The sequence below is a fragment of the Ixodes scapularis genome, unplaced genomic scaffold (assembly GCF_016920785.2).
Source record: "Ixodes scapularis isolate PalLabHiFi unplaced genomic scaffold, ASM1692078v2 PGA_scaffold4__175_contigs__length_147842914, whole genome shotgun sequence".
NCBI lineage: Eukaryota > Metazoa > Arthropoda > Arachnida > Ixodida > Ixodidae > Ixodes > Ixodes scapularis.
In genome coordinates this window covers 95,388,032-95,407,200 of record NW_024609879.1, presented here as the reverse complement: position 1 = coordinate 95,407,200, position 19,169 = coordinate 95,388,032, and the positions used below count along the sequence as shown (strand labels likewise).

Genomic DNA, 19,169 nt, shown 5'->3' with positions numbered 1-19,169 from the left:
ATAATCCCCTACGAGTGCCCTGCCCCGAGAGGTCGTCCATCCCATTTCTTGGGCCACGCGATGGGCCTGCGGTATTTGTTTCTGAGAGACGCGTGTTTGTAGCAGTTTCCAGCGTTTCTTGTCCGCGATCTGCACGTGTGACATCGGTTCCCGTGACATGCGAGTTCGTAGCATGACAATGATATGGAGTTCCTAGTGACTTCCGGCGTATCGGCTTCTGTGATAGCCTAACGTGTAGCGAATTTACCAGTGTTTGTCGCACTGTGCAGTGCGAATCTGCTTCGTCCACGATCTACGGTATCAGTTCCTGTGACACGGGAATTTGAAGCGTATTTCCAGCGTGTTTAGCACACTGTGGAATGTGAATTAGTCATGTCCACAATACCAGTTCCTATTTCTTGCAGTTTGTAGAGTGTGCCCCAATGTTAATGCTAATTTTTTATAAAATTTTGCCGTGGCACGCTTAAATATCCCTTACCCCATATTTTTCACCATTTATCTCTTCATTTCGGGTGGGCATTCTGGGATTTTACGGTATTTCAGTCCTCGTTGCTCAAACAGTGCAAAAAACTAGGCTCCCAAGGAGCACTGTATAGTCAAAACATACTGCCTGGATAGGCCTAGTATGCCACGAAATACACATGCACCTAGAAAAAAATGAAGACAATATTCACACCACAGAAGGCAATTTAGACAGAGCCATGGATGGAGCGTATGGTCACTCTACCTTCCCACCTTACGCAGTGCGTGGAGGCAACAACAAAAAGGTGTGAAGGAAAGGTAACCAGTGTACGTGCCCCCCCTCTGCATTTTTTCCAACCAATCAGAAGCTAAGAAAGTGGCTCCTATTTCAATGCCGCTTTTGACCCAGCACGTGCAAACGGACGAAATCATCCGTAACTCAAACTGCCTCGTGCGGCATAAATATGGCTCTAATTAACCTCCCTTTTGGGAGGACAAGGGTCTTAACTATAGCCCAAAATTGCAAAATGATGTAATTTTGAAGCATTCATAGCACCGCAACACCCCCCCACTGGATACCTTCCACTTCGGTGCATTTGTGAGACAGATATAAAACGCCGAAAGGCAAGGTGAGGTAATGGGTTGGTTAGCGTAACTTGGCGATAATGAGGAGAGCCGGAGTTTGATTTCGGGCCCTACCAGAACTTTGCCTTTGGACGGCCGTGGAACCTTTATCCCATTTTATCAATTCGGTCCGATCATCCGCACATTTAAACGCTTTCACAAAAAATAAACGCTTGATTCAATCTTTAAGGGATACTGAACCGAAATATCGAGCTCACTAAACAAGGCCGGGCGGATAGGCGGGAAGCTGCAAAACTAAAAAAAATATCCCTCATACGGCGATATATCTAACGGATCGCAGTTATTTTTGGAAAAGAAGCGCGCGATTGAACCCGGCCGACGAGGCCGACGAGACAAGCCACGTTACCGATTCCCATTCTCTCTCCTCCTCGCTATGTCCCGTCATGCTGGTGAACCGAAGTGAGGAGGAGAGAAGCGAGGCCACTTCTCCTCATTCTCAAATTTTCCCGGAGGACAGTTACGTCAAAGAACTCGCTTGATCGTCCCTTCTTTTCCAAACATACGGCCATCCATTTGAAATATTGTTGCACGAGTGATGTTTTGGAGTTGGTAGCATTCCGTTCAACACTCCTACAGCCTTACTTTGCGAAATCCGAATTTCGGTTCAGTATCCCTTTAGCTCTTAAAAAACAGCAAATTTCAAGGAAGACATTAAAGAAAACTTGGTACTATTGTTATTTTCTGGAATAACCATAGTGCATGCTAAACCTTTAGTTTTTAAACTTGGGCTGGATAGACAAAAATGAACGATCAGCAACTCTGCGCAGCCGGTTGTCGTGGGTTCGGACTGTCTTGACGGCAACGTAACCGAGCAACGGTGGCGAGGCGAGGGAAAAGTGTCAAGTCACTCTGGCAGGCTGCTACACACTGGCGACTGCTTACGACCGTGTAACCTAACTCTTACAGAACACACTGGCGTCATCTGTTGAGTAACACTCGCAGTTTCCCTCCTACTTTCATCATTCTTCCTTTCTTGGCTCAAAAATCTTTTGCCAACATTATAAATTAGAAATTTCCACAAATCTCACAACTACTCCAAACCTGCGCTCTAGTGAAACTCCAGGGCCACCTCATAAATGGCACCAGCATGTTCTCTCCTCATCGCAGCTGCTCTGTCCCAAGCAAACTTGAGTGTTTCAACGGGCGGTTGCCACGCGGAGTCGCTCCAGGCGCAAGCAGACGCCACAAGGTGCCCAATGGATGCAGTATGCTGAACGAAGGCAAAGATGTGGAATGCTCAACATATGAGGTATGTCAACAAAGGCACGAGTGCGGTATGCTCACCGTAAGCCCCTGGGAGCCCAACGATGCGGGGGACGGCTTCCGCTCGTCGTCTCTGCCTATGGGCGAGGAGGTGCTCTTCCCGCTTCTCCTTTCGTGTCTCCTCTCCCTGCGCTGCCTCCAACGGCGCTTCTGCGGGGGATGCTTCTCTTGGCGGTCGGGCAGCCAGCCAAAGCGCCGCTTCCAGCACTTCTGGCAGTAGCGGTGCAGGGGCGTGTTCTGGGTCTCGCACAGCCGGCACTCCCACAGGTCCTGCACCACGGGGAAGAACGGCACCCCCGAGTTTGCCAAGCTCATCAATTCCAGAGTTCAACCAGTTCATTCATTCGGCCGAGCTCGCGCGTCTATCGACGAGGTATTAGAAGCGAGTCGGAAAGCGTGAGAGCAAAGCGTAGAAAGGAGCAGGCGGGTCCAAACTCACCTCCTCGCCAATCTCCGAGTCCGATGAGTGAGAAGAGTCGGAGGAATCGGCAAAGAAGCCTGCGTCCTCTTCGACACAGATCACAACGTCCACGGGAGCAGAGTCCTGCAGAGACAGTGCAAAGTGAGCACCCAACTTTCCCTTCTTCCTAGAAAGGTAAAACTGAATGTGTCGATATTTGAAAATGGCATATTTTCTCGCTGGGTAGCGGTAAAAAGCATGATTCAGTACGGACATAAAACGCCACCGATGGGTTTGGTATCTCTAAAGAGCAAGCCGGACCATAGAGGTTTGTGACAAATTAAAGGCATTTAAGTGACTGCAATTAATTATGATTTCGGTAACAATAACTTGAAGGCCGACGTACAGTTCACACTTTCCCCTTTTGCCGCCCTGCTCCTTTCCTTTCACCTCTCCACTTTTTACTTTGCCCCAACTTGGCTCCCCTCGCAGATTAGGAAAGGGAAGCTCTAAGAGGATTATCTTCCCTGCAGAAAACCGAGGTTGTATGTCGGCCTGTGGCATTTTGGGGTAACTTAGTTCGATCCTAATGATGTTGGCAAATACCCAAACGTGTTTGCAACGTCAGCTCTTATTGGAGTGCTCCGATGAGACGGAACTGTTAACTCCAATTGGAAGCCCGGCCAAGAACGCTCACCACGATGTCGCTGTCGGTGGAGTAGGCGTTCCCGTCTCCAGAGCTGTGGGATTCGAGCTCGTATTCCACCTCGAAGGGGCAGTCCTCATCGTCCGAGCCCGCCAGGCGGGACAGGTGCGAGGCCACCGCCGCCACCACGGCTGCGGCGCCCTCCTTCGTGTTGTCTTCCTCCTCGGACTCCCAGAGGTAGTCCGTCGAGTCTCTCACCAGATCTGTCTCGTGGCCCTGTTCGTGCGGATTAAACCGCCCAGGCCACTCGTCTCAGTCACGGCTAGCAAAGATGCCGTTCCCCGACAGAAATGATACGAAGGGACACGTCGTCCGCGAACGATCAGTCGCCAGTTTCCTCCGCCTTTATCCGTGTCGAAAGACTCAACAAAATTACTACGGTAGTCGAAAGTACTCACCTGGGTCGCTAACCCTAAGTGGTACATTTTAATGTCTGCCACTTCAAAGCAAATTGTAAAAAAGCGCTTGTGTTTGCGTGAAAACTGAACTGCAGCCCAAACAGAGAAAAGCTTACTATTTTACCACTCTGGCAGTCTTTAGAAGTGGGATTTGAACGACTCGCGCGAGTAGACGAGAAAAAAAAAGAAGGCCCCGCACCTGGATGCTGAGTTCGGACTCGGCGCCGCTGTCATACTCGGGCGAGCCCGGTATGAAGAAGACGAGCGGCGTGGACGGCCGCTTCGGGGTGGAGGAGGTCACCGCGTCTTGCCCTTCCGTCCGGGCCCTCTTGGGGTCCTCCGCATCGCTCGGGCCAGCTGTCGCCGCTCTCTTCAGTTTCTCTACACAGGGACGGGGCACGCGAAGGACGTCAGGCAACGTGCGGCGGAAGTCTGCCCACGGGGTGTCGGACGTGTGTGCATGTCGGGGAGGGCCACATTCGCTCGGAACCACGCACGCAACGTTCGCTCGAGTGCAGCATCCGAAACGAGAGTGCGAGAGGCAGAAACGTGTGGTTTCGCAACTGCAGCATGGCGGTACACCCTTTTCAAAAGTCCGTCGAGCAACGTCGGCAGTCGCTGTTCCTTGGGCACGGCGCGTGCCGTCGGACTCAAGTTCTTGCCGAGCTTGTGCCAAATGCCGAAGCAACCCCCGGGTTTGATATGAGCTCGGTGTATGTGCCGAATAAATGAAGGGCCCGAATGTTTGGCGTAGCAGCTACTAGGTGGTGCCGACTTTTGAAAAAGGACCGGTGTGTCGCACTTAGTTCATGCTATTCAAAATTCATGCTCGTGCCGTCCATGTTACGACGAAAAAACAAACAAAACGAAGCAATAGCAGCGTCTCGTTGCTACGCGAAGCTTTTTCGGTAATACTGCCACGTCATACTCATTCTTTCTAGGGCATGTCCGTAACGCACATCTCGATTTCGGATCTGCTTCAGACACCCAGTTTCTGCCTCCACATGAAATGCTCTAAGAACATGCTTTCCTTTTTTTTTTTTCACAAACATTTTACGCAGGTATACATCATACGCATCTGATGGCTGTCCTATAATGAGGCGGCAACATTAATTAGTCAAACCTCGGAAATTGCGAAAGAATTCCGAATTCAACCTAAATCGGTCGCGGCAGTGGAACGGCCATCAGAATGCGAGAACCACACGCAACCAGTCATTCACACCGAGGGATCTTTGGCCGGAGAACGAAATTTCTCGGCCGCCCAAGTCAAATGCCGCGACGAGACGATGCAGGAAGCTTTGTCTGGCACGATGACGACGACGTGGCGTTACATGTGCACGTTGTGTCGTTAGCTTTACATTACCGTTTGCCAAGGTTCCATCGCAACGAATTGAGCTCTCTGCACCATCTCTCCACGGCATTCGGAAATGTTGAGCGGTGTAGAACGGTGGCAATAAAGTTGCAAAAGTGTCAAAGTGGAAGAAATGCACCAAACCACTACTTGGTCCCCAGCATGCAGACGCACATACTAAAAACTATGAGAAAAAAGGATCGTGAGTGATCTTCCAACAGGCAACCCACCAATCAGCCGTGTCAGCGCCACTACCGAGCAACATCCGAGATTTCTCTAGGGAAGACCCGGACTCGTTCGTGAGGGCAAGTTGGCAACCACGAGGCATTCACAATCGAGTCCAGGACCTCGTTCGAGCCATCTCAGACGGCTCGCACCAAACGCTTTGTCAGTTAGTGTACTTTTTTACGGAAGGTCCTAATGCAATGCCCGAGAAATGTCTCACGTCGTTTAAACCCCCCCCCGACTACTTGGTCAGGTTTGCAGCAAAATTAAGTTAGCTTACTGAATTCCACTCTCCGTTACGTTATAGCTATTTCAATATTTGGCACCGATAAACTATCACTCTGAGTCTTTAGGCATAAACTGCAGATATCTTCTTTTATTTTCCAGCATGCTCCTGCAAATGAAGCTCAAATTCCATTTACGACTTAGTAATCGTCAGTATTTATTACAGGCCTAACCCTTTGACGGTGAAGTTTTTTTCCAAAAGATGTTCCAAAGTGGTTGGGTTTTGTTTCCAAAGGAATAGTATAAAGGAAGAGCCAATGGACAAGCTTTTTCTTAAGTAACTAGTGAGATCATAGGCGTAGACTACGGGGGGAGGGGGGCATCGGGGCTCGTCCTCCCCCTGGTGAGATCCAGGGGGGAAAGAACCCCCCCCCGGCCGTGATCCTTACCGAGACGCTGTTTACGTGCCATGTAACGAGCTTCTAGTAGTGGCATGTAAATAAAATAACATACACAGCGACGGACACATGGCGATATACATATGCTGTAAAATGTACCCCCTAAAATAAACTACTGATAATTGCCAGTGTAAAAAAAAATGCAAGTAACCCCCCCCCCCCCCCCCCCCCCCCCCCTTCCCCGGAGAACTCAGCGTGCCCCCTTGCCCAGGAAAATGGAAAGACTACGCCGCTGAGTGAGATCAGATGCAGTGCTTGCCAGCTGCTCAGGTTTTAAGCATCAATGGATATATTGAAAGCAAATGTCACCTTCTTTTCATTCTATTTCATTTTGGCGCGTCCACTTCCGCGACATTCCGTAAGTTTCAGATTCCCAACCGGAAGTACTTTACAGATTCACCATCAGATGCAAAGCCCTGTTAATTTAATTCTGAGAAGCATCAAGTCTGAATAAAAAGAGCTGGTGCTCCAATTTCCACTACCACCAGACATAACAAATAGCAACACCTCCTGCGGTGCATGGATAGACAGGCACTTCCATATGTGTAATTGGCACCATATAAATGTAAGGCGACGACCGTCAAAGGGTTAATTGGCCAATCTCACTTGAAAAGCTAGCGCCACCCATCGCACCGCCAAGGGACCGACACTACCTCCCACAAGATTAACCGGCCAAATGAGCTAGTTATGGATACTTGTATTAATCGTACGTCAAGGCGCGTGGGCACAGAGACTTATCCATCTCAACAATGACGGAGCATGATCGAACCGACCGAAATGCGAGCACCGTCCAATTCTGCTGCAACTGACCACAAAGTGACTGATCCCCCGCGCGTTGCTTGAGACGCCGTGCAGCCAGCCGCCCAATTGGATTGCTTAAAATGGGCCGCAACACGAGCCGACAAGACGCCGTTCCGTCCACCAACGGCCAGAGGCCGGGGCGACCGGCTGCACCTCTATGGAGGGAACGCAACGCGAAATGGGCCCCCTCAAAACGTGAGAAGCTGTCGACGGCCTGGTTTGGAATCGGCAAAAAAGCATTCCCGCACTGGGCAACCCGTGGCATAACTTTTCTTTTCTGCCGTTTTTCAGGGCAACCAAGATTGTTGCGTCATCAGTGAAGCCCAATTTAGCACACCATTTCATTTCCCCAGCACATTTGCAGTAACAAAGAGGAGAGAGTTAGGGCTATCTGGCTCATCTAATTCAATGTATCGTCGCTTCATAGGGAAGGCTGGCAGTTATGAAGCTAGACTGACTAATTCTCTCAGTTTGTAGAGCGATTTTAGCGTGCCTTCAGAGCACGCACGATGCAGCCATAACTTTAGCTTATGAAAGCATGATACACGGGCACGACCGTGTTTTGCTCTGCCCGCGAAGACTCGAAGCGAGGTCGTCTCCCGTGCAAAAACGTTCTGTTGATGCATTGCGGCAGAGAGGTGAGATCAATTTATTAATCTCCTACTTATTCGGTTGGCTGCCCATAGGAAACATGCATTTTTAAATAGATAAAGCATACTTCTATAATTCCTCGTCAGCTCTCCAAGCTGCAGAGTTTTCCAACCCATTCCGTCGCGAGCGTGAACATGTCCTAGGCTATGCCATAGTAGCGGAGAAAATGGTTAGGCAAGCTTAGCAGGTGTGCAGGCCCCCCCGAAAGTGCTGGTGGGCCGAAGAGCTGCCTTTCAGGACGCTTTCTACCGTAGCAACCAGGCCGTCGAAGTTACAACAAGAGCACAGCATTGGCAGGCAGCCGGAGCAACGCAACACTCTGGGCTCGCGAAACTGGCCGGGGAACGTCACTGTTTCAAACTAAAACAACTGTCGCATACTGTTGAGAGATTATCTTCCCTACAAAAAAACTAGACTCCAACAAGTTAAGGTAAAAAAGCGAGAACGGATGAATCCAAAAAATGGTCAAAGCTGGCACGTTCATACTGGTATCCAGGATGGATTCTAAAGAACCGCGGTGAGGTTCCAACACCTGCCAGCCGATGGCGCGATCCGAGTCGTACGCTAGCTGCACTGGCCTGTGGCCTTCATGGCGTTAACCACCGGCTCTGTACGCCTTCGCCAAAGTCGTTGAGCCGAGGTCGTTCTCCGCTCGACCCGCCGACTCCCGTCTGCCAAATCCCGCGAGCCAGAGCCCCGCGTCCCACGGGCATGCCTGCAACCTACAACGACGACGCCCGTTCCGCACCATAGAGTTCAGAGGGCGCGGAGTCCCTCGTCGCGCCCCAAGCACCGCGACAAAGCCCGAGAGTTTTGGAAAAGGTGAGAGCAGGCCACCACTCTTAGTTACCTTGGGCATACACAAGCTGCGCTGGGACAGCCAATAAGTTTTTGTATAGGGGAAGGCTACTGTGGGAGAGGAGAGAGAGGGGCGAGTGAATAAAAGAAACGACGATCGCTCGTCGCGCAGCTCACTCCCAGAAGGAGGCGCCTTCGGCTTAGAACCAAAGGCGCCTGTCTTTAGAGGGACCAAAGGGAAAACAACGAAAAGAAGGGGTTCCAAGACTTCACGGCGGCAGACGACGTTGGCCGACGGGGGACGTTGTTGACGGGGTTAAGAGATCGAAACCATCTCTTAATTAGGATGAAGCGAGAAAAACAAAGTGGGAGGGGAGGTCAGAATGAGCCCCTTCCCAGTTTGCCCCAGTCGTCGGCTGTAATATTTTGAGACTCCCACGGCTGTCCCTGGGGGAGGAGGAAAAGAGACAAAAACAAGGCACAACAGCGCAACTCTTTCGTCAGCAAAGTGAATGCACTGTGGGCCTCTCAGCGAGGCAAGCCCAATCTGCCAAGGACGACGAGAAAGACAGACATGTCCGCAAGAATTGAACTCGGACGTCTTTAAGTTCATCGCTATCCCAGCACCGCAAAAGCAGTGCTGCAAACTTTCTTTTCTTTTTCATGTTAGAGACAAACTTTTGAGAAGTCGGCTAAACTTCCGTGCTTTGTCCCGCAGATTGGCTTCGCCTTCGGCCCATCTTAATACTCTTAGCAAAGAAGTACAAACCTGAGTGTGCTGAAAGAAAACCCCCACCAGCGTGCGCCACTCGTGTGGACGTGCGGTTCGATCCACATGCAGCGTAACTTCACCCTCTTATGAACAGTGACCTTTAAACGGACCACAAAGCCCATTTCTCGGACGTCGAGCAAACTCTGCAACCACCGACACGCATAATGAAACTCGGCGGTAACTCTTCACAAGATCTGGCAAGCTATTGCCTTTAACGTTTCATTCTAATGCTTTTAACGTCGTCAGAATATGGGACGGAAGAATACCGCAAGTGGATCAAACAGCAGCAATGCGCGATCAACGTTTTCTCCGTCACCCCAAGTTGACGATCGAGGATCCAATGCAAGCTGCATCTATCGAGGTATGATAAAAATTTGTGCCCTGTCATTACTTGTTGGCTTCCGCCATTTATCTGAGTCACGGCGCGGCTCTTATAACAGAGGCTAACATCCAAAGCCAGGAAGGAACTGGATAAGAAAGGGAAAGTTAAAACATTCCGATTCCCTTCCAACCTTTGTCACAAGGACAGACTTTGTACCTTTCCAATCCACAAAGCTACTCTTTCCTTTTCTACTGCCCTTGAGACACAATTTTGCAAATACCGGGTGTGCTTACGTTTGGCATAAAATGGATGCTGACCCAAACAATAAGTGGCCAATTATATATATATATATAAAATTCTCCTCTGGTTTTTGGATTCTCGATGACAACCAAACTCGAAGCACCGCAGCAAATGATAAGAAAGAAACATGGGTCGAGAAGAAAAGACGACGTCAACACTTACTTCACTTCCTCGGCTAGAAACTGCTCCACTCCAAAGACCTTGCCAAGCTTGTCGTTGGCGCACAAAACCATCTTGGGATCTTTGGGGTCAAAGAGTTGCCGTTCCAGTATGTAGGACTTCAGGTGGCCCAGAATCTGCAGATTGGGCAGCTGTAAGCTCCTTGGCAATGACGGGCTTTTTTTACCACTTTCAAGTTTAAACAGACACGAATGACACTATGTTTCGCCTTAGAATAAATTAGTTTGAATGAGATTGCAAGAATTGTGAGAAGAATCACTCAAGTGCCACGAATGGCCGAGGAATCATGTTCTCCTCTGAAAATTATACAGCCTAATGCTAAAAGGAATGCCATACTAAAGCCCTTTCTAGGGTCTTTTTTTAGACTAGGTTCTCGGAACTTACACTCAACCTAGGGAGGTCTAAATTCACGTTGACATGCTCGCTCAAGGATAATTCGCGAGGTTAACGAGAGAGCTCGAAATGACTTGCCGTAAAATAATGGGCATCCACCCATTCCACAAGCGCCCACCCCTCAATTTTATAACATTCAGAAAATACACGAGACATATCTTTACACATTGTTGCCCTAAGAAGCGAGCATCCCCCAGTTTTACACGATTGGCTCCAAACTTTCAGTGGGCGCTTGCTTGGGACTTTATGGTAGCTAGGGGTATCATGTTGCTGGCAGAGATGTTGTTGCGCCTCATTTTTTACTCGCTTTAATATTCGAATAAAAAATTTAAATCGACAGGTTGGGAGTCTAGCGAACGTGTAACGGCTTATGCTACAAAATCAAGCGCGGTTATCGTGCTACAGTTGTGTCTCAATAATACGGACACCCCGCTATATAGACAAACTTCTCGGCAACAAAGTATGTCAATATGTGCATTTTTGTCTCGTAATTACGCACAATTTTTTTTTTACCGAAGTGCCTACGTTAACGAGACATGACTGTACATGACAGCTTAGTCCAGTGGATATCGAATGAGGGTCTGCGGACCTTTTCAGGTCCCCGAAACCCCCAAACGTAATTGAAGCCGAGCAATTGAACTTTATTTTTTTCCTTCATGCCGGCTGTCTCACAAAGCTAAATAAACTAAGTCATGCGTGCCGACTATAGATTATTCTCAGAGCTTCAAAGTAGGCCTCCACGCATTCAGTATTTTTCATTTGCCCTTTTGTCATTGTGATCATCTAATAATCTCCCAGCCATCGGGTAGATATATCTTTTGCTGACCAAGAGAGGTTGAGAACCCTTGGGCTAGTGGCACACCTTCGCAACTATCCCACTGATAGAAAACTTGAACGCACACCCGTGGTACTACTTCAACCCACAGCTGCTTTCCAAACCTTGTTTCGACGCTTCACTGCCACGAAGCCCTCGGACAGCAACGGAGCGGAGTGAGGGGCCGGGAATGCTAATGCATCGAAGGCCCGGCCAGGTCTTAACCTCCTCAAACCAAACATTCCGCCTCCCACACCGAGCTTCTGGCCACTTCGCGGATTTTCCTAAGCGCTGAGAGACCGGACCATTATTTGTGCCGGAAGCGTTCGGCCAGCGTCGACCGGCTAGTGCTATTAAAGAATGCCGCAAACTCGGCATGACCAAGAATATCGGATAACGACAGTACGATGCCACACTTACGAATCTCTCCGCGGCGCATAAACATTAGTTTTATTTATTCAGATAATCCTACGTCGCTCAAGGGGCATACTGCGGGATAAAATTATTTTAACTATTTTTGTGGCACATAAATGCTACGTGCACAAGCTCATAAAGGCTGCCACCAAGTAAAGGTACATAATACGATAACACCGGGAGAAAATGCGTTACATTGGCCTCAAAATAAGTCAAATGGCGAGCCATTCGAGAGTAAAACAACATTGTTGGGCACGTTCTTCCGACTGTTTGTGGAAAAGATGAGTACATGAGAGCATCAGTTCTACAGTTGGATTTCCCAATTATGCGAGCGTGACTCAACCCTTGTGAAATCAGGAATGGTAGGTCCAAAAAACCTATGGTTTTGTCCATTCTTGTCAAAGCCGGACGACGCACAAAAATAAATTCTTTCCCGCAGAAAATGTTTTTCTTTTGTTTCCCCATCTTTACGTCCTCCTCGCATACCTCTAGCCCCCAAACATCAGGAATACACTGGAAGGAAATGAAAGGGGCTGTTGCTGTCAACGATTTGGCCGGGAGGACGCAGGTATTTCTTAAGTGGGGGGTCAGGTGTTGGTCAGCGTATCATATGTTTAAGACCCCCCCCCCCCCCCCCCCCCCCTTCTCGTTTCCACTCCCTAAATTTTTACACATGCAGAATTCAAGAGGGGGGTCAGGACATCCGGACCCCCCTCTGAATCCACCCCTAGATATGGCTCCATCTTCTTTTCCTGAATTGCTCTCAGGCTAAGGACCCATACTCCGTTCATTCCTCAGCTGACAGTAGGATGGAAGCTACCTGCTCGTTAAGGGCCTACCTTTAGCCACCTAACTACGCTCCTGCCCATACGCAGGCACAAGGGTCAGATGCTGAAAGGGAAGCTGTTGATCAATTCGGCCGAGCGTGTAACTCCCACTACACTGTCAGCTCAAAGGTCAACGTTTTTTCTTCTTCTTCATTATGTCCCAAGCTAAGTTTTAGCAATACACGTTCAAAGGCGCAGAAATGCCATTAACAAATGACTCGCAAGTCATTGTAAGCAGTTCTTTTTTTTGCTCATTGAGAAGTTGTACGAGAACACCAAGGTGTCTCGGAGGGGCACAGCGGAACTTTCACGACAATGACACATAGTGAAGTCTTCACTTTTAGTCCGTTTCTTTTAGAAAAGGGTTCAACATTAGTTTCAGTAATTATTATGATACATCCAATATTTTCTTTGAGAATACAGAGTATTAGTAAACTAAAGATTAGTTATGACATCCACCAGTTCTCTTACTATACTTTTCACCTTCCACAGATGCATCTCGCGAGACTATAAATCCCAACGAATATAAACAATGAGGTTTTATCTTTTTTTTTTTTTAAAAAAAAGAAAGCACACTGTAGTGGTTTGAAGTGCACTGAGGGGAGAAATTTAAAATGCGCCAAGAGAAACTTCAGCAACTCTGTTCACAAAAAAAAAAACAAAAAAACAGCCACACGCAGGCAGGAGACACACACCTGTTTCAAGGACAGTGGACCCCGCGGCGCCCCAACTTCTTTCAGACATTCGTAGAGGCCATCCTTCAGTATATAGAACTGCACACACACACAACCAGGCACGCAGCAGAAGAAAAGGGGGAAACAGGAAGGACAAGTTGTAATCATCGTGACCAGTAGTAGTGAAATGGCTATCTGCCTTAAACTTGTACTAAACACTAAAACCACTCCTGCAGTTCGTTTCACTTTATCTGCGAGCGAAGCCGAACATGTTCCCTGAATGATGCTTGCACTGCACAAGCGTGCGTGCTTGGCAGGGATGTTTACTCACTATTGAAGCTTCAGCTAGGCTCACACTTAAAACAAAATTAATTTTTGAAACGTGACTTTTACTACTTTGAACTCTCTCCTCACCACGTCTATTAAAATCTATCAATTCCATCGAGGGATTTAAAATTCCTATCTCAACGCAATCAGCGCTGAAACTTTTTTAGACATGCGGTACCATCTAGGACATTACGGAGGAGCTCTGCTTCGAGTTCTGGTTTCGCTTTTTGCTCTTCTGAGAGGGGTTTTTCACGCGACTTTCCAGGATCGTGAGCGATAGCATCAAGCATGGCGTCCTTGTCTCAGGCAGGCGCTTCCCAACGAGATAATCTAAATCACGACTCAGGTGCGTATGCAATAAATTTTGTGAATGAAATGACAGTAGCGAGTTAGAAGGGGACATTCATTCACTGGACTTCAGTTTCGATTGTGGCAGTGGGCTGAACTAGCCGGAATTATCCAGGGTGTTGGTATATTTTGTTCTGCATGCCTAGTGCACTTATTAGGGAGTTTTAAATAGCGTATGCAGAAGCTTTGCGTAAGCAAAGAATGGCATTGTCGCCACTGGGCATGCGCCGAATGCTAACTGTGCGTTGCACTTGGCATCCGCTATTTTTTGGAAATTGCGTGCATACTGAAAGAGTCTCTGCATTCCTCCAACGGGGATTCGTGATGCGTGAGACGCTGGCTAAAGCCAAAAAGAGCACAGTTAGAAAATAGCGGCTCCCAGAACCCCAGTTGCAGTTGTTTTGGCGGTCGCCGTGGGCACGACGTCGGCGGCATTCTTGCAACTGCGATTTTCAGTACAGGAGGACATTGCACTCCTAAAGGAGGTCACAAACAGTTTGGAAGGTTGGGCAATGATCGCCGGAACCTTTGTGCTTGCAATGCACAAACATTTCTCGGCGAAAGGTAGTGTGCGAAGGTGAGTACACGAGGCCTTCCTTGCCGAGGCGATGCACGCAGACACGGCCGATTGACCGCTCCCGTCACATTCTCATATTTAAACAAATCTAAAATGTTGTTGACCTTACTCTGGTGAAATAAACTTGTTTCTCATCAAGTTACAGCATTTCATGTGAGAAATGAAAATTTTTACTGTACTTTGGTAGCGTTGGAAGCATGAGATGCTAGGTTTTCTGTGTCGTGGCGGAGAAACGTTATTCTAAAACTCTCTTGCGTAGTGCGCAATAATGCAAGCGCTAAATTTAAAGCTAACATGCACTAAAATTGTGCACATTCTTCTGAAGACTCCTATTGCCTCCGTGAGCTTCTGTGGACATACTGAGTGTGTTCCGAACACATTATTTTTCGTCTGCAGGCTGTTAGCAGACAAATGTAGGGAAGGCATGGTCACAGTCAGGCTGCTGCAGCTTTTTCCCCCGTCCCCTTACCCCCATTTTGTATGTTGCATTCAAAATAAAATGAATTGAATACAAATACGATTCTATGCCACCAACGGGCGGCCTGCCGCCAAGCTCGGCATAACGCTACGGAGTAAGAAGATAACACTTTGGTCGGAGCTTCAAGGAATGATGCAGTCCATTTTAAAAAACAGCGCGAATAACACACAGACAAGGAGAGAACACACAGGAGGAGGTGCTGACTATCAATTCAGAAGACAAACAGAGAAATTCACGCAAGGACGACTTCTCGTCCTCGCGTCCTTCGCACCTTGTCCCGTGGGTTCTCTCCTTCTTGTCCGTGTGTTGTACGCGCTGCTTTTCAAAATGGATTCATACCAACTCGGCCAACTTTCCATTCTAATGATGCAGTCACCACGAGGGTGTAATGCTAATTTCCGCAAACCAAGTGTAGCATGGAGACTTTTCAAACTTTCAGAATTTGTTTCTAGAAGAGTTAGGTACAAAACATATATTTTTCAATTATTTTTAATCTTAGTACTTTGCAAAGCATAATAAATTAAAGCATCCATGCTGGTTACATAAAAATTTGACATTAAATTTTTTTTGTTGCGCTATTTTATAAAAATTTTGTTTAAAATTTACATTTTTAAAATTATGTTTTTAAAGCTAAATTTTGGTGTGCTTTGGTACCAGCAAAATTTGTGGCTAAACAATTTTCTAAACAAACAATTCCTACAATAAGAAAAAAGTAGTGTTCAATGGTTGCTATTAGCATCTGGTTGCTACCCCAACTACAGAGTCCCCGGAATATGATAAAATAGCCCCAATACATTTAATGCATACCTGCATGGCTTCTTGGGTACGAGGAAAAAAAAAAAAATCCTACGCCGGGTCACAAACTGCTTTGGGCAATAGATGATCAGGCTAGATGAAACATTACTTTCTGGTAAGATAGGAAATCAAAATAAACCTCTATTCACACTAAAGTAAACAAGTTTGGTCATATTTCAAGCTTATGCCCCTTGCACAGTCCTTTTTCCTTCCGTAGCATATCATCTTCCTTCAACCAAATCAATACTGATCCAATCACAGCTTACTTTGCTGTCACATGGTTATGTTAAAAACTATGATGAAACCCACTATACCAGTTCATTGCTGACGATTTGGATTTTGAAAAATTGCATATAGTCCACAAGAAGATCTGGAGGTCAGGGTTTGTGCCCACAAGTAAATGCAAATATTGTTCAGAGGCATTTTTCTCATATTTCCTTAAAGGGGTGCTGAAGTGCTTTTTGAGACCATTGTTGTACTGCCATAACTCAATCTACGACCTCTAACCATCCTTAAAAAAGTGAAATTCAACTAATGAACGTCCGATTTGCGTATTAAAACAGTGATCAAAGTTCCCAAAGCTTACCGATGATGCAGAACGACAGATGGCGCTACAGAACCTTGTTGAATATGGTCGAACGGACGGCGTCTGTCACTCGCTCAAAGTAACGGGTTCCCGCGTGGACGAACGACCGACCAGTCCCGCTCGTTTACACGGGACTTGATTATATTTATGACAATAAAATGAGGATCTCAAGAACTAGTCTAGTGCAACTTTAAACCTAGGCCAACGGTGGCGACCGATCCTGGTATTTCGAGCCCAGTCCAAACTTGCAGACATCGGCAGGTTCTCAGAAAATCACTTTTCACATTGATATAACCATTTGCCAGGCAAAACTAAAAATAGGCAACTGGTGGTTACCTGAATCTCAGACTAGAAGAATGTTACAAGGAATACTGAGGCAAATTCTTTCTTTTCAACGATCAACCCTCAATGTTTCTTTTTCTTATAAAGGGCCAGTTGAAAGTGAAGTCATTCCTTTCTTGGCCAAGGTTTTCACCAATCCTCCTTCCTTAAGATTACCCAGAACTGAAAGTTGGCCTAAGAAACCACTTCTTGTCATGGAATTAAATATCACTGGGGAGTGGGGCTGCACTGAAGTTTGTCACTGCCCAAACAACTGGGCATTTTGAATGGCCACTGCAGACAAAGACTGTCTTCTCTGTCGGAGGCCCCCAGTAACACCGAGACCAAGGCCAAATAACCAAATACGAAAAACAAATATTTTAGCCAATGATAAACAACTGTCTGCCTTCCCGGCAGCCACTTACCCAGTCAGATGGGTTGAAAGTCATAGTTTCTGCCTGCAAGAGCACACAAAGCAGACATCAAATTTGCTTCTGCTCCACCAATTGCCGCTGTGGAGGGTCACACGGCACTCACACACCACTTCTGAAAGTTTGCCCGGAAACCCCCGAGTCCCACTGCCAGCCACCATGTGCAAAAATGATTTGTCATGCATGTAGTAAGGTCCAATGACATCCCACTTGATCTTAAAGGACACATGCAAAGGAAAAAAAAAAAAACACTTTTTTAAAAAGCTTAGATGGAAAAAGGATGTCATAGAACAATTTTACAACAAAGAAAAAAATTGTTAGAGCTACATTTACGGCGCAATACAACTTTGTAGTTGGAGCCCACGGGCGCCGCGGAAAAGTGGCCCTTACTTATCACGTGACTGGTACATATTTGTCACGTGGTGCTTGCGTTCTTTTGGAAGCTTCGTATGGCCTCTAAAAGTAACTTATTCATCTTTGTTTGGTAGAACAAAAAACTAAGAATAATAAATAGCTTTTAGAGCCCGAAGGAAACTCCTGAAAAACCGCAAGCAGACGGGATAGACCTGTGCGCTGGTCAGATGACAGCGGCAGCGCCCCAAAGCACACCAACTTGTGCGGCGGCGGCGACGGCGGCATAGAGAAACGCGTTGGAGTGGCGTCGCACAACGCTCAGCGTGCGGCGGCGCACAGGCCTGCCACGTGACCAGCGAAGGCTCCCGCCGGCGCCAACTACAAATTGTTTTGTGCCGTAAATATAGCTCTAAATTTTTTTTCTTCGTTGTAAATTTGTTTTACAATATTCTTTTTCCATCTAGCCTGTTTAAAAAAAAAGTTTTTTTTTCTTTGCATGGCTCCTTTAAGGAGATCATTCCTACAGATGCTGTTCCTTAAAAGATTTTCTTCTGAAACTTCAGGAACGTTACCTGCATACATATTGCATATGTATGAAAAATACATATTGATGAAACAGTACGCTGGATTCCTGCTGGACTACATATGCTTGAAATGAAGATTCAACAAGTATGTGCTGGCATTTCAAATCTCACCATCAATTTATTGCAACCTTTTTAAAAATTTTATCTGAAAATTAGAGGTTTAGAGTTCAAAGATTTTGTGCTGAAGTAGCCATAAACATCTCAAGCTCTTGGTGGGTATCAATGGGGTAATTCAGGAGTTCAGAAGAATGTTGACCAGACAAGCCTCTAGCAGTGACGTGATTGGTCAGAGTCATTTTGGAGCACCTCCTAGAGCACCTTAAGTCCAATTTTGGAGCATAAGTCCCTCGCTGACCCCCGACCCGACCCCCTCCCCCACACACACACTTCATTTTCATTCCTAAAACTGAAAATAATATATGTTAAGATTCATGAGTTTGCCTGTCCATCAAGCGACATGGTCTAGTTTGCCTTCCCACTTCTGTGCAACCTTTTGTTAACATCAATGCACGATAGGTTTGGTTCCCTCAAACAGAGAATCAGCTGTTGTATGCAGAAGTACCAGGCACGGCAACAACATGCTGACTGATGGACAGTATGAACTACTGTGAAATGGTTGTTTTTGGTATAGAGCCAAAGGTATATCAAATAGTATATTCCATAAAAATATTGCTAGAACAGAATAATATTGAGCACCCAAATTGATGTTTCATTCAAATAAAAAAGGAAGGTTTTGTCATTCGATTAAGATCAATGACATTTTATATGTAGAACTTTATGATAAGAAAAGTCTGCATGCATACAATATATGAGACCTAGAAACAGTCCGGTCAAACTGATTAAGGTTATTCCCAAGTTTCTGTCCTCAAATCCAACTAATTTAGAATCTCGAGTCTAACCAGACTCGAGATTCTACAAGGCAGAAGATCCTCCTCACCGTGGGGGAGGGGGAAACAGGCAACGGTGGACATGCTAGAAAGGTGGGAGAGGAGGAAGCGAGGGAAGAGTGGAAAGTGCGAACTGGTGGTCGACCTTTAAGGGGACATGCGCCAGAGGAAAACATTTCTTTTTATTAGTTACAATAACTAAATGAAATATTTACAGTCTATAGTGTTTATTCTCCTCCATAAATCTGGTTAGATCTGATATAGCTTTTTTTTTTTTTTTAATGTTCTGGGTGCAACGCCCATACAGAAAAAAAAAAAAAAAAACATGTTCTTGCGCATACGTGGAGCATAGAAAAAAAAAAAACTAATTTGCTCCTTTTAAACTTTTAAACCACTCAGTGC

The 19,169-nt window shown here is 46.7% G+C and overlaps 1 protein-coding gene across 6 annotated transcripts in view; it reads right to left on the bottom strand.

Annotated features, from left to right (window-relative positions):
• Positions 1-19,169, bottom strand: part of LOC8043426 (E3 ubiquitin-protein ligase Mdm2) — a 39,609-nt gene that overhangs the window by 2,667 nt on the left and 17,773 nt on the right. For 3 of the 6 annotated variants that reach the window (XM_029981517.4, XM_040500878.2, XM_042293222.1), the window contains exons 2-9: positions 16,937-16,969; positions 13,101-13,178; positions 9,940-10,073; positions 8,436-8,494; positions 4,074-4,255; positions 3,468-3,692; positions 2,810-2,914; positions 2,392-2,640 (exon numbers count right to left, since the gene is read on the bottom strand). In XM_029981517.4, the coding sequence (XP_029837377.3) occupies positions 2,392-2,640; positions 2,810-2,914; positions 3,468-3,692; positions 4,074-4,255; positions 8,436-8,494; positions 9,940-10,073; positions 13,101-13,178; positions 16,937-16,960 (1,056 nt within the window). In that variant the 5' untranslated portion in view covers positions 16,961-16,969. The remainder of the gene's footprint in view (positions 1-2,391; positions 2,641-2,809; positions 2,915-3,467; positions 3,693-4,073; positions 4,256-8,435; positions 8,495-9,939; positions 10,074-13,100; positions 13,179-16,936; positions 16,970-19,169) is intronic. The other 3 variants (XM_040500882.2, XM_042293223.1, XM_040500881.2) reach the window with 1 other exon arrangement.